Consider the following 15,941-nt stretch of genomic DNA (forward strand, 5'->3'; position numbering starts at 1 on the left):
AGCCGACATCTTAAATGTTTTTGATGGTAGTGTTCGATTGACAACCAGCTCAGAAAATGGCTAAATCCCACTCCCAGAGGGCAACAAAATACCACTGCCTGGGAGACATCTTGGACTTATAAATTGGGTTGCGCCTGGTCAAGTGTCCCCTGCTCCCACCCTAGACACGCCCTTGCTTTTTTTTTTAAGGCCACAGCCCCACTATCGGTATTCGGTCAGTATTTTTTCTCAGGAGTGGGAGTCAAAACCAAGTGAGGAACAATCAGAGAAAAGGTATAATATGAACAAGTCACCAATTCTGCATTTATCACCCATTCCTGGTTTTGGCTCCCACTCCTGAGAACAAATACTGACCAAATACTGATACTGGGGCCGTGGCCTAAGACAACTTCTAATGTGGTATCTATCTGGTGCTGTATAGCAATCCCTAATTATATCACCTTGTGTACTTGAAGCTGCTAATGTCACAGGGTCAATATGCTCTTGTATCCTTTCATAATAATTGTGTTTTTCCTACATTAAAGGGGCATGCTTATGTAGACCTCACATGTTAGCATGTTTGCAGTGAACTTCTGACGGGTTTGCTAAACGACCATAAATTCCTGTACAGTCCATAAAAATAGGACACTTTTCTGTGTTCATAAAAAAAATTGTCTTTTTCTTTTTGTTTTTGTTTTTAAGCTTGAGTAGCTTCTAGAGATTATGTTGACTGTTATGATCATCATTTTACAGGTCACAGTGAATGCTGCTAATGTTTCCATATCAGAACTATGGGCTGTAGACATGTATCACTTATAATCATAATGATTTATTATGGTTTTCCAATGCATCTGTAAAACAAATGTCGGCTGTTCATGACTTTAGATAAGGTGTCCAGAAACAATAAAAAACAACCCTGATTGTTGTGTGCTAGAAAAAGGGGATTAAACATTTACCAGGTGTCCTGATCCAGAAATCAATACCCAGGTGTGACTACAGGAGCCTATCTGCTCTGCCGGCTTTTCAGAAAGGACCATTCTACTGTTGGTCAAGATCAAGATTGTGTACACCTCATCAGCAGAATGTTCAGGGTTTTCATTGTTTGCTTGTTTTTTCTTAAATATTAATCATAATTATCAATAATGGATAACATTTTATAGCTGTTATTTTTTATTCCTCCTCGTCATTTTCCTCCTTCTCCTACACCATTAAATCCGCTTTACATTCTCCATAAAAATAGGTTTAATATTAACCAGTTCATGACCAGGCTTTTTTGCCCCATTCCTGACCAGACACATTTTCAGGGGTTTTTTTTTTTTGTTTGGTTTTTTTTTTTTTGAACATGTGGTTTTAACAGTTTAAAAAAAAACAAACCTTGTTCTAATTGTCAAATAATTTTTGCCTCCCTTTTGTTTTTTTTTCATGACATATGGGACTAATTTTTATGTGTTTTTTTTTTTATATCAACTGAGGTTCCAGCAGTTGATCTAACCTACAATGGAAACAGCTGCATGAATGGTCGCTTCCTTTCTGCATTAACAGGAAGGAGAGGAACCCCATTATCCTCTTCGGTCAGGGTTGCCATCTTGACTTTTTATTTTTCCTGGATGGCTTATCATCAAATAATCATGGACAGACAATATTTTTTACAGACACATTGTAAAACCATAATAAATCATTAGGACTATATGATACATGCCCACAATTCTGATATGAAAACATCAGCTGCATTCACTGTAAACTGTAAAATGGTGATAATTACAGTGAAATAATCTTTCTTCACCTTCAAAAAAAAATCATGGACGCCTTTAATTTTTTATTACAGACAAGGCAAAAAGGTGCCCTATTTTTACGGACTGCCCTGGAATTCTGGATGGTTGGCAACTGTCCTATGTTATTTAAATGCACTTTTTGCTTTTTATTTTTTTACAGCAGGTTTTTTGTTCATTTTTGCTTCTTGTAGTTTTTTCCTGAATTATGGCCAGCTTAAACGTGCATTTATGTGCTGCATGTATACCAACGTAAACCAAGCTCAGTTTTTGTGCTTTAACTCTGTCCTAGGGTAGAGTCCTAAAATTAAAAATGGCGCTTGTTCTACATTAAGGGTATATACTTTCACTTTTGCAATAAATGTCTCAGATGGTAATATCCCTGGGGCCAGAAAGTGTGTACCGCTTGTACACAATAGCTTTGATGCATCTATGCCTTTGTCACGGCATCAGATAAGGCCTGTTAATTCCATCACAGGACCAAACATGGGATCACAGTTGCCCACTATTAATCTGTTATAAATAAATACACTAATTGCTATAATAATGACACAATAAACAGAGACTGGATTGTAAGGCTGCAGTGTTTATTCAGGTTTACATTCCAAATTATTAAACCACATACTAATAATTTTATTAATCCATTTAATAAATCATTAAAAAATATATTATAAACCCTTAAAAATCCTGTCCATCCAGCTTGCTGGGTGACTCCCTCAAATTAACACAGCCACGGTTATAGCATCTTCTTCAAGATGCTCCTTCTTGCCACCTCTCTATCCATTTTTCAAAAAGTTGACAGAGATAGGAGATGGGACTAACATAAAAATGCCAAAAACTACATCGCACGGCAAAATTTTACAAGATTTCAAGCAGTTTGGTGACAGAATTCTGGCAAATACTGCTTGGTAAATTGGAGGACACATGGTCTTTTGTCTCTCTGGTTCCAGAACACAGTCATTACAAGTGGACAGTTACTCTGCATGATAATCTGTGGGAGATAGACAGACAGCAGTTGTGACATGCAGGAGTAGTGCTGTTGCTTCAAAAGCATCCAACAACTGTAAGAGTTAACACAATCACAGGAGACAGGAAATGTTGTGCTTCAGAAGCATCCAGCAACTAGAGGGGTTAACATAGTCACATGAGACAGGGAGTGGTTAGCAGAGCCCCAGGGGGATTGTGGGGGAGTTGCTTACTGTTCTGGCTGGAGCCCTAGAGAAAGGTAGTGTGTGATCTTTATCTCACAGAAGGCAAGGGAACATAATTCAGGTCAGGATGGAGCTAAATACAGGTCAGATAGACTCCCTGAGCTAACAGTGTGGAATATTATTGGGCAGAAAGATAAGGGCTGGAAGGAATCGTGTCATAGGGATCATCTCCCTCATCAAACACTCCTCCCCCCCCTCCATCTCCATGCAGGATAAAGAATGCTGTGTACTAGTGAGTCCTTGTGAAGGAAAAGCCTGTAGTTGTGTATGCATAGAAGTGTGCTGCTAAGAGATCTAATCTGTGCTGAATTATGCTACTGAAGAGACTGACATTACTGTGCTTGCTTCAATAGACTGTACTGTACTGAAGATTGTTGCTGAAATATCCCTGAATTGCACTGGCCGTGCTTCAGATTAAATTCCATTGTTAAACTGTTGAAAAAGACTCTTGTCAGATGTGTCTGGTCAACAACTGAATCTATTGTGTGTCTGAGAGAAGCTGCAGCACATGGTCTATGGTTGCCCTGAGTAACTGTTCCCCCAGGATTCCAACGAATTCATGAAACCCGTCTCGCCCTATCTTAACCTAGCGGCGTGCACGTAACACAGTATGTGTGTTTAGCAGATTGGGGAGGGAGTGTGATTGAGCTGCTACTGCTGTTGGAAATGAGGGCAGTGTTTGAATGCAGAGTGGGTCCGTAGGGGGAAGGGCGGAGAGTGCATTATGCATGATGGACCTGTGTATTCTACATACTGTGCAAAGGGGAGCCTGTGCCACCAGTGGCCCAAAACAGCTTTATATTATATAGTCCAACTGAATGCTAAGTGCTAAGAACAGTTGTGCAAATGTTAGTCATCTACAGATGAAGCTTTTTAACATAAGGGACCCTGTCAGCATCTTTTAAACCCCAACCAACCATGTATGACTATGTAGGCCTTTAAAAGAAAAGACAGCCGAGCTCTTTATGACGACAATGCTTTACTCCACTATAGAGGAATAATATTTTGAAGCTCAGTCTGGAAGTGCATTGGGGAGTGCTGATGCACTTACAGCTTCTCAGCCTTCACACTGTATTTCTGAACAAGCAGCACCCTCCCATAGCTAATTATCAGCTCAGCTGCCAGTGTACCATAGCCAACGACTTGTCACTCAGGAGGGTGCTGCTAATCCGAGAATACAGTGGAGACTAAGAAGCTGTAAGTGCATCGTCACGCCCTTCTGCACTTCCAGACATTTCTCCATAAATTGCAATTTCTGCCTGCTTGAGAAGCAATTTGGGGTCATAAAAGCATTGACTGGTTTATCTTTTAAATGGTAAACAATCATATAAAGAGCGTGCAGGAAAAAGTTGCTGTCAGTACTTCTCAGTGCCCTTAGTTCAGTAAAGACTCAAATTGACAGAGGTTATAATATAAATTACAAACCTAAATAAACTAGTATTAGGCTGTATGCCCACGATGCGTTTTTAATGCATTTCTGCAGCGTTTTTGCAGCTGCGGAAACGCGCTAAAAACGCATGGTAGAAGGGCAGCAATGTTCCCCAATGATAATCCGCATGTGCTGTGCACATGCTGCGGAAATTTCCGCTGCGGATTATCATTGCGGAAAAAAACGCAGTACTACCAATTATTTTGCGGAAATGCTGCGTTTTCGCCGCCATTGACTTGCATTGGAACGCACCAATTCCGCAAGACTGCATCTGTACTTGTGTAATTGGTGCGTTCTAATGTGCGGATGGTACCCGGGTGTAGAGGAGAGGAGAGTCTCATCCACACTCAGGTACCATTAAAAAATCTGTAAAAAAAGAATAAAATAAAAAATAAATGTATATTTACCTTCTGGCGGCCCGCGCTGCGCTCCTCCTTGCTTCCCGGCACTTTGCAGTGGATTGAAGGACCTGCGCTGACGTCAGAGTCATGTGACGGGTCACGCGACGCTGACGTCAGCAGGTCTTTCAATCCTGCGGGCACCGAGCGAAGCAAGCCAGCGCGGGCCATCGGAGGGTAAGTATATATTTATTTTTTTATTTTTAACCACTCTCTCGGGTCACACTATATAAATCCATGCAGTTTGCATGGATTTATATAGTGTGACCTAGTTGTTACATGCACTTTCCAAGTGATGCTAAAATTGCTTGGAAAGCGCTTGTCAATCCGCATGCGGAAATGTCAGTGAATAACGCTCCATTTCCGCATGTCCCTGGCAGGAAAACGCATGTACAATCCGCATGCGTTTTTTTCTGCCAGGGAGATGCAGAAACGCTCAGGAAAAAATCCTGAGCATTTCTGAATCGCGGGCACATAGCCTAAGGCTATGGCCCGCGCTGGCTTGCTTCGCTCGGTGCCCGCAGCAGTGGATTGAAAGACCTGCCGACGTCAGCGTCACGTGACCCATCACATGACTCTGACGTCAGCGCAGGTCCTTCAATCCACTGCAAAGTGCCGGGAGGCAAGGAGGAGCGCAGCGCGGGCCGACAGAAGGTAAATATACATATATTTTTTATTTTATTCTTTGTTTACAGATTTTTTAATGGTACCTGGGTGTGGATGAGACTCTCCTCTCCTCCACACCCGGGTACCATCCGCACATTAGAATGCACCAATTACGCAAGTACACATGCAGTCTTGCGGAATTGGTGCGTTCCAATGCAAGTCAATGGCTGCGAAAACTCAGCATTTCCGCAAAATAATTGGTAGTGCTGCGTTTTTTTCCGCAATGATAACCCGCATCGGAAATTTCCACAGCATGTGCACAGCACATGCGGATTATCATTGGGGAACATTGCTGCCCTTCTACCATGCGTTTTTAATGCGTTTCCGCAGCTGCAGAAGCGCATTAAAAACGCATCGTGGGCACACAGCCTAAATGTGGGTATTGTACATGTAAATAGGACTCATACTTTGGCTATATGTCTGGTTTATTTCTCAGACAACAGACACAGAACCCTGTGAAGAGGATGCTCTGCAACCTGGACGAAACATTGTAGCAGCAGGCTATGCTTTGTATGGAAGTGCAACCCTTGTAGCGCTCTCCACAGGACAGGGTGTGGACTGCTTCATGCTAGATCCTGTAAGTATGGCAAAATGCTGATATGGACACAGGACAAAAAGTAAGTGATGATATATTGGATTTGATTATTCATTGCTTTTTTATTGCAGGCACTGGGAGAATTTGTTTTGGTTGACAGAAATGTTAAACTGAAGAAGAAAGGAAAAATTTACAGCCTCAATGAGGGATATGCAAAATACTTTGACCCTGCAATTACAGAGTACATACAAAACAAGAAGTTTCCTCCAGTAAGAAACAGTTCTTTCTTCATATCCTTTATAAAACTAACACAATGAAGCATATTTATCAAGCCAAATGCACTGAATTTCTGGCATAATGTGAGACAAATATCTGTCTTTCATGACTTGCACCATATTTATGATGTGTTTTAGACACCCTTTACTACTTGTCCACATAGGGTGCTTGGCTGAAAAAAGGGGGTTTTGTATATGGCTTAATATACGAAAAAATTCAGCAAAATTGTGCCAAAAATCTACGCCACAAAGTAAGCCTATTAGTAGATGGTGTAAACTTGGGCTAGACAGTATTATAATTAACCAGGTTTATCAAACAGCATTAACCACTTAGACTTAACGAGGTACATTGATGCCCTATCCTAAGGATAGGGCATCAATGTCTGAACGGCTGGGGTCCGACACCCCGCATCCCTGATGATCAGCTGTTATCGGTGTCATCGGTGGCTGTCGCTGGCCTGACGTGCTCGCCTGCGGAGATGGCCGTCTTCTGACAGTGGTACTACACATCTGCCTCCTATTCATATCAATATGAGGTGAATGTGTAGTACCCTGCGGTGTCCACTGTCAGGAGATGGCCACCTCCGCAAGGGGGTGCCTCTGGCCAGTGGCCGCCGCTGCTTTCAACCAATAACAGCTGATCATCGGGGGTTCCGGGTGTCTAACTCCAGCCAATCAGACATTGCTGACCTATCCTAAGGATAAGTCATCGATGAAAAAATAGTGGACAACCTCTTTTAAAATGTGATAAATTTATAAATGTCTGCACTGTCTAAGTAATACAGTATTGATAAATGGGCCATAATGGTATAAATATTTTAGTTGCTTATATAGTGCCATTAATTTCCACATTTTTACAGACCTCATTACTGTCCCCTATCCCTGTCCCTATCAGTATGTCTTTGGAGTGTAGGAGGAAACCAGAGCACCCGGAGGAAACCCACACAAACAACATACAAATTCACTAATATTTTTGGGTTTGTGTATTGAACCCTCACCAATCCAGATATTTGATGTGTCTTCTCTCCAACACATCTTATGCAACTAATTAAGCCCTTGATAAGTTGCATGGCGTTCTTGAAGTAACACCTAATGTGCATATATGTGCTCATATGAGGGATTCTATTGAGTTATTCGGAAGACTGCAGTAGTCTTTAAAAGTAGCATTTTGTGCTGAATTTGGAGAAACAACTTGTTATATTGAGCTTTTTTTTTTTTTTTTAAAAATTGTTTCATTGTTCTTTTGCAAAAAGTTTGTAAATCTTTCTAATAAACCTATATTGCAATGGGGTTGAATAATTTTGATTGCAGCTGTGTATTCTGTGCTTTCTAGCACTAGTATGAAAGGGAAAGTCCCGATCACTAGTTTATCTCTATTATGTCATAGAGGGAACCCTAGGCTGTCTGCCAAGCTCGTTCGGACTTCACATTTCACAAAGTGAAAGTTATGGGACTATGTAAATTAATGTTCCTCAGGATTAAAGCTGGAAATCGAAAGCATGAAGTTAAGGTCTATCTCCTCTTATGAAGTTTTCCAGATCCTTTATTAGAAAAGTGTATTTTATTCTGTTACAAAATTTATTCTCTTTGATGAGTTACTCTTATGATAAACACGGTCCTTGTAATTGTCTCCTATTCTGAGCAGCTCAAAAACTATTTAACTTCATTCTGACCTGATGGTCTCTACAGTGTTACAGCACACAGGCTACAAACTGTCGTAAAACAGTCTATATTCTGTTGATGGACTGATTTTCTATTTTATATGACTGGACTTTTAATAAAAGAAAAAGGTAATCTATTAAAAAGTTGCAAAAAAATCTGATACTCTACTGTGTAGTGAGAAACTTTAGAGGGAATCTTTCATTAGTTTCTTCCTGCACAAACCACTGGCATCATGAATCAGAGCTTGGTTGTACAATTGTAGGCATGTATATTTTACTCTGAAACACCATGGTGTTTTAATAAAAATATGATTTAAGAAGCCAAAGCGGACAATGGGGAGACACCTGGCTATGGCATGGCATGGCCTGGCCCCAGGGCTAGTCAGGTCTCTCCTTATGGTCCCTGGCCAGCACTTTAAGCTATGTCTTCTCTGAAACGCCATGATGTTTCAAACTAAAATCTACCTGGCTGCAATCGCATAGCTAAGTTTTGATTCATGCCCCCTGTGGTTCGAGCAGCATGAATCTGTGTCACCCCAGCAGGAAGGAGGTTCCCTGGTCAGGGACCATTAGCATGTAGCACCTCCTGTCCCAGGCCAGTAGGGGGAGCAGGCTGCCCCTATAAAAGCTGGAACTGAGGGCAGGGTTAGGGAGAACTGGACGACCTAGCTCAGGACTGAGACGAGTCCCAGAGAAGGAGGGACAGTTGAGCTGTAGCCAAGGAGTCCGTGAGGCAGTGGAGAAGCTGCGAGCCAGGGACAGAGGCGACGAGAGCCGGTCCTGGCTGAGAGAATCACTACCGGACATTGGGGTCCGAGGCTGTCAGGGTTGCAAGCCCGGCAGCAGAGAACCATCCCGCAAGGGATTTCAGGTCCCTTGGCCTAAGAAGCCTGGAGGCTCCGCCACACAGAGGGACCAGTACAGCACGGAGAAGCAACAGGTACCTAAGGCCCAAGTCGCAAGCCATACAGGCAAAGTACACGGCCAGCTCAGGAACGTGGGCTATTACACCACGAAAAGGGGGATAGTCAGTAAGGGCAGAGAGAGAACGGTAGGCCTTCACACTCGCCCTGATCAGTGGGGCTCGCCCGAATGCTCTCAGACACCCAGGCCCACTCCTAACCGGTACTCCTGATGGGTCATTAGTAATACCAGCAATAAAGACCCTGGACTGTTTGAAGCGGATTCAGAATTCTTATTACTGCGGCCTGTACTACCACCCCCAGCATCCTCTTACACTGCCCTGAGGTTATACTCTTCCCGTGGGGAGTTATCCTATCCCTGTGCTGCACACTAACACCAGCCTCAGCGGTCTGCCTTGCAGCGGCGGTTATCTCTGATCGCAATCCACGGGTGGCGTAGTCGGACATTCATAACTCTACAAATAGACTGCCTCAGCATTTGGTCTGACCACCCTGAGCCACGGGATCGTGTTGCCACTACTACCCCCATCATCGCACTAAAGCCCGGTTCCGGGTGCCCCACGGCCCAGGGGGTGAGTCAAATCTAGTGAGTGAACATTCCCTTTAAAGGGACTCTGGCAGCACAGAATGACTGTTGAAACCAAGGCGCTCGGTGCTTCATGGCGGGGCCAATCATTTATATACACCTTCCCACCTGCTTGGTTTCCATCTATTGCCACCCTTCTCTGGCCCTATGAAGCCAGAGCAGTCAATCAAAGAGGGGGGTGGAGATTGCGGTAAAACAAGCCGGTGTGAAGGTGTATATAAATGATTGGCCCAGCCGTGAAGCACCGAGCGTCTGTACTTGGTTTCAACAGTCATTCTGTGCTGACAGACTCCATTTTAAGATGATGTTCACACCTGGCAGTTGTGAAGCAAATTTCCTCAACAATTAAATCCAACTGTCAACTCTATGAAGCCATGCAATAAAGCAGCCCATATTTATAGAGCCAGCAAAATAAATGCTAGACACAAAGTATCACAATTCTGTATTATCTTTACTAATGAATAAAACTATAAGAAATAGTATATAAACATGAGTCCACACATGGAGCCTGAAATGCTGAATTTGGCTAGAATAAACAGTCAAGGAGTGAGTGGATAAACTGTTCTTCTCTCTTGTTCAGGATGGCAGCGCTCCGTACAGCTCCAGATATGTTGGCTCAATGGTTGCTGATGTTCACAGAACCCTCGTATATGGTGGAATTTTCATGTATCCAGCAAATGAGAAGAGCCCAAAAGGAAAGGTAACTAACCACATATAAACCAAAATTTGGATTATTGAAGTTTTTGGCTCTAGATGGCACATAGGTGATCTGGCTCTAGATGAGATTTTTTTCTAGTGGCTATATGGAAAGCCGTCATAAGCAGGTGTGGGCATTCTGCTGCATAAAAGAACAGTCATATTATAAATGTAGAGGGGATATATCTATTAATTTTGCATTACTAGTAAGAACAATTTTGTTACAGGTCTAAGGTATGCTAAAATTGCTTATGTCAGCCATTTCCATAATTCATTACTTTCTAAATTACCATATTCCCTAATTCTACAATTACATGTTGCTGGTTAAATCTGGATTATTTCTGTAATTGCTTAATTAAAGAGTAGGTGCAGATGACCGTATTTTTAGTCCAAATATGATCCAACAAAACATCGGATCGCACTCTGACCAATGTTACTCTATGGGGCCCTGCACATGTCAGATGTTTTCCTCGCACTAACCTGGTCCAAGGGACAAAAAAAAATGTTGCATGCCTGAGTTTGATCTGGTATTTGTATGGCCATGCAAGTCAATGACTTTGTGGAAAACATCAGACTGCATTTGGATGACATTTGAGTGCAGCCCGATTTCCAAGGACTGACAGAATGGAGAAGATGAATGAATGTTTTTATTTCTCCAATTTCTTCTCATCCAAGAGAATCAGATGACACTATGATCACACTGATCTGAGTGTGATTTGCATAATCGACCCAATTCAATTGGAAGAGTGAATATACGTATATAGTTAACCCTTGCCCACCTCATGGCATACAAAAGGTGGTGGTACTTCCTGAACTTAGATATACTGTCCTCTGGTCATCTCTGACATGAGCTCACTCCTTCAGTATTGATCAAAACAATGATCAAATTGGGAGACTAAATTTATGTTAGTGATCAGCCACTCCAGCAATCACCAGTGCAGATCAGATATCACTGACTAAGTTAATACTTAGCAGAATTTAAAAAAAAAAAAAAAAATGATGTAAACCTATAAAACTAAAACTGACATAATTTTGATTGTCGTGCACTGCCATTATGAGTTTTACATTGTTCTGTATAGTTATCTATGATAATTCTGCAATTATTCAATTTTTTGCAATTGAAATTATATGAAATTCATTGAGTAATAGGAAAAGTTCCTTCACTTGTGCATTATGTCATGAGTCAGTGATTCTAGTCATCCACCCCAGGACAGCTGACAACAACTGATAAGTGTAAGACATAGGGAACAGAGTTGCGACAAAGCAGCAGAAAATAGTACATCCCTTGCTTGTGGTCAGACACATGCTCTCACAATATCTCTGTGCTCATCATTATTTGACCAAGCAGGCTGCCTATTCTGACATAAACTATGAATTTGTGTCATTTCCTTCTGGAATCATGACTTATAGTAAATAGCACGTGTTGCCTAAATGCATGAACTAATACTAAAGGGGACGTCCATGACTTATACAAGAATATTGCAGCTCAGCTCCCATACACTGCAATAGGAGCTGAATGGCCACTACAGTGTACGAAGCCGTGCTGCTCTGTACTATCTCAGTCTGTACATCCGATTTGGAGGGAGCTGAGAACAGCTGGTTAGTGGGGGTGCCAAGTGTCGGACCTCCACCAATGTGATATTAATAACCTATCCTAAGAAAAGGTCATCATTATGTAAGTCCTGGTCAGCCAACATAGAGGAGCCCTTTCCATCCCTGTGCATAGATGGAGTCCCTGACCCATACAGTCTACTCCCTGCTAGAATAAAACCTTACCTGAAACCCAAATGATTATGTGCAACATAAAAACTCTATGGTGAACTTATTCCTGTTTACAACCATTTAGCATATTTGTTTGGGATGTAGCAATCCAATGAGTGTGCTTCTCGGACATGTGCAGAGTTTGTTCAGACGTGGAGTTTCCTTTTAAAAATTTCCTAATATCCATTCGTTCTGTATTTTTATCTCAAGTGCCTATAGACACATGATTAGTGATGAGGGAGCACTAAAATGCTCGGGTACTCGTTGCTCGGGTCAAGCAAATTGGAATACTCGGGTTCTCAACCCGAGCAACGAGCCCAATGTAAGTCTGTGGGAAACTCGAGCATTTTTCAGGCGGCTCCCCCCGGCGGTCTGCAGAAGGCCTAAAAATTGCCCAAATCGATGGGAACAGTGCTCAAATGACATGGTAACAGCATGGGGAAGACCCCTGGAAGCATCTCTGACTCCCAGGTCACTGCTGCCAGCGACAAGGTCAGAGTATTACACCACTTTTACGGACTCACAATAAAACATACAAAAACGAAACCAAAATGGATTTTCCTGGGAAATATGTTAAGGAACATCCTTTCCAGGGTAATGACTTGTATATAAGGCAAAATAAATAACCAAAAACAAAAATACTCCTCCACAACTTGGGCTATGTTCACACATAGCGTTTTTGATGCGTTTTTGCACTTTTGAATTGCTTTCAACCCTGACAAATGCATTCACCAGGAAATGTCATTTTAACATTTTACAACCTTATCTGGCCATGTGGTGTGTGACACATCATCAGACACATGCATACAGTGCTGAAAAGACATGGGAACAGCACGGGGAAGACCTCTGGAAGCATCTCTGACTCCCAGGTCACTGCCTAAAAGTGTGCCCATCATAAGTGATCCTTGGCGCATGCGAAGATGCCTCCCGCCATGCACCTGTCATTGCAGACTTGCAACAATCACCGTCCACGTCCTTGTCCCACTGCAGCGTTCAGTTGTCCCTACCCCATTCCTTGGAATGCAAGCGCAAGTATGCAGGCAGCCACCCACCCACCCACAGGCTGCAATACTATACTGCCACATTTTTGACAGATGCTTGCACTTGAAATGTGGCCTTTTAGGCTCATGGAGGCGGAAGCTTTTCACAACCTCATGCTGGCGGCGGCCGAGTGTCCATACTCGGTCCCCAGCCGCCACTATATTTCCCGGTATCGCCTCCGCCTTCCACAAGCACGGGTCCCACAACATTACCCGTGCCCTCCCCAGTGCACTTACTGGGAAGGACCGCCTAACCACAAACACGTGGACATGTGAATGTGGCCAGGGACGGTACGGAGCCAGTCCACAACTTTTTTTGCTAAGAGTTGTATTTAGCTCGGTGAAAGGACTGGCATAGAGGGAAACCGTATCTACCCTGCGTGTCATTTCTCCCAGGAAGTCCTCTAAAGCTGCTTGCACTTGAAATGTGGCCTGAACATTACTGCTGCTACTTTTCTGTGGGAATTTGCTTGCCTCCTACCAGCCTGGAATATTTCCAGCAAACTATGGTACGACGCCATGGTATTAACACTGCCCCCAGTACCAGTAGCGGAGCCATCCCCAATTTCCTTCTCAGGAATTTTATTTGGTAGACTGAGTGGCTGCCCAAATACATTTTCTCACAAAGAAGCTGAAGATAGAGTGGCAGTAGGTGCAAGTTTCTCCAGCCTGTTAGATATTAGAGGGTGAATGGCAGCACATTGGATCAGTGGTTAGCACTGAAGCCTTGCAGAGCTGGGATCCTGGGTTCAAATCCCAGCAAGGACAACATCTGCAAGGTCTTTATATGTTCTCCCCATGTTTGCGTGTGTTTTCTCCTCAGCAAAAAAGCAGCCATAGAGTGTCCGGGAACCTTCCCACACTCATTTCTTAGCCAGGACTGCTTCTCAGCAGGGTTGGACGGTCCCACCAGAGAATCCTCTGGTGTGCCTTGGCTTCTAACTTTGCAGCTGCTGTGGGGCTCTTGAGCGGGTGAGAAAGGTTAGCCCTCAGAATCAAATCCTCTGGTGGGCACAATGTTTTTCAATCTGAAACAGCTTCTCAGTGGGAGTTGTATTTCACCACACCATATTCTTTAGCTCGGTGAAAGGGCTGGCATAGAGGGAAACCATATCTACCCCGGCTGTCATTTCTCCGTCACCAGGTTCCGCCCATTGTCACACACGACCATGCCTGGCTGTATGTTCAGCGGTGAGAGCCACAGATCAGGCTGCTGTATTACAGCTTTCAACAACTCTGCAGCGCTGGGCGGTTTGTTAATTAAGCATGTTATATTCAGCACAGCCTGTTGCCGCTTGGCCAAGGCAGTGCTGCAGTGCTGTCAGCTTGTGACTGATGTGATCATTTCGGAGATGGAGGAGGAGGTGCATGAGCTTAACAATGTGATTACATTGAGGTTAAATTGGTGACGCTGTTTTTTATACTAAAGAAAGATCCTATTGTTTTGTTTTGTTTTACGTTATTTTTTAAGACAAATGCATTCACCGGGAAATGTCATTTTAACCTTTTACAACCTTCTCTGGCAACGTGGTGTGTGACACACATCATCAGACACATCCTTTTTTATTTATGATGGAGGGACTCTGAAAGTCATAAAGCCTATTTTTACAGGGACATCAGACGGCCCTTACTATTCTTAAAAGGCCAGCAGTCGGCCGTAGCTATTGTTAGAGAGCCATCAGCCAGCTATGCTTTGTTGTTCCCATTATTAACAAGTGGGTCTCCTATACTGTTATTGCGTATCCAATGTCTGCATAGGCTGCCAAAAATTTGTATGCAACCCAATACCCCTTTGAAGAGACATAGAGGAGGGTCTCAGTAAAAAAAATGTTCCTATTATAAAGGAGAGGGTCTCCTATAGTGGTAATGCCCATGATGTGACTGCAAGGGCTGCCAAAATTTGGGAAAAACCCCACTAAGAATTTAAAGACTCATAGAGCAGGGCCACAGTAACAAGGTACGACATGTTCCCATTAGAAAGGAGAGTATCTGCTATACAGTTATAAGGTATGCAGTGAGTCCAACGACTGACCAATTTTAGGAAAGCCCCCACTAAGAATTTAAAGACACACAGAGTAGGGCCACAGTAACTACACATTCCCATTAGAAAGGAGAGAGTCTCCCATAGTGTTGGCCTATGCAGTGAATGCAAGGGCTGCCAAAAATTTAGAGGCACTTCAATGCCCCTTGGATGAGACGTGGAGGAGGGCCTCATAAAAAAATGTTCCCATTAGAAAGGAGTGGGCTTCCTATACTTGTAATGTCCATGCACTAAGTGTATGGGCTGACAAACATTTACCCCTGGGGGGTATACATGAACATACTGTTTAAAAATTTTTTTTTACGGGCATCATAAACACCCTTTAAAAAAATGATGTGGGTGTTGCATCACGGACCACGGTCACCCTGGTGATATGGTGGTGGAGGATGAGGAGAAGGAGGAGGACAAGAGCAAATAGACAAAATCAGGAAGCATATACCCATGTGTGGGTGTGAAAAGGTGCATGGGAATACACCTCCCAAGAAAAGACACTGGATTTGAGTTTATGTTACGCTGCTATCATTCGGTGGTGTTGAGAAGTCTGGCCCAATCCAGCCCTTGTTCATTTTTATAAGAGTCAGCCTGTCAGCATTGTCACACACGACCATGCCTGGCTGTAGGTTCAGCAGTGTGAGCCACAGATCTGCCTGCTCTTTCAGAGCTGTCCACAACTCTTCAGCATTGTGCGGTTTGTCACCTAAGCATATTAGCTTCAGCATAGGCTGTTGCCGCTTGGCCGAGGCAGTGCTGCAGTGCTTCCAGCTTGTGACTGATGTGGTCATTTCCGAGATGGAGGATGAGGTGCAGGAGCTGTAGACCGTGGGGGCAACCCTGATTGACTTAGGGCCCGCAATCCTTGGCATCGGGAGGACGTGTTCCGTCCCAAGGTCCGACTGGGTCCCGGCTTCCACTATGTTAACCCAGTGTGCCGTCAGCGAGATGTACCGTCCCTCCCCACAAGCACTTGTCCA

At 43.4% G+C, this 15,941-nt stretch overlaps 1 protein-coding gene across 1 annotated transcript in view; it reads left to right on the plus strand.

Annotated features, from left to right (window-relative positions):
- LOC141166343 (fructose-1,6-bisphosphatase isozyme 2) overlaps positions 1-15,941 on the plus strand; it is a 49,559-nt gene that overhangs the window by 14,899 nt on the left and 18,719 nt on the right. The window contains exons 4-6 of the mRNA XM_073652934.1: positions 5,889-6,029; positions 6,119-6,256; positions 10,013-10,132. Coding sequence (XP_073509035.1) covers positions 5,889-6,029; positions 6,119-6,256; positions 10,013-10,132 — 399 coding nt within the window. The remainder of the gene's footprint in view (positions 1-5,888; positions 6,030-6,118; positions 6,257-10,012; positions 10,133-15,941) is intronic.

This window comes from Phyllobates terribilis, unplaced genomic scaffold (assembly GCF_046119375.1).
Source record: "Phyllobates terribilis strain yellow unplaced genomic scaffold, ASM4611937v1 Scaffold_1__5_contigs__length_1240528914, whole genome shotgun sequence".
Lineage (NCBI taxonomy): Eukaryota > Metazoa > Chordata > Amphibia > Anura > Dendrobatidae > Phyllobates > Phyllobates terribilis.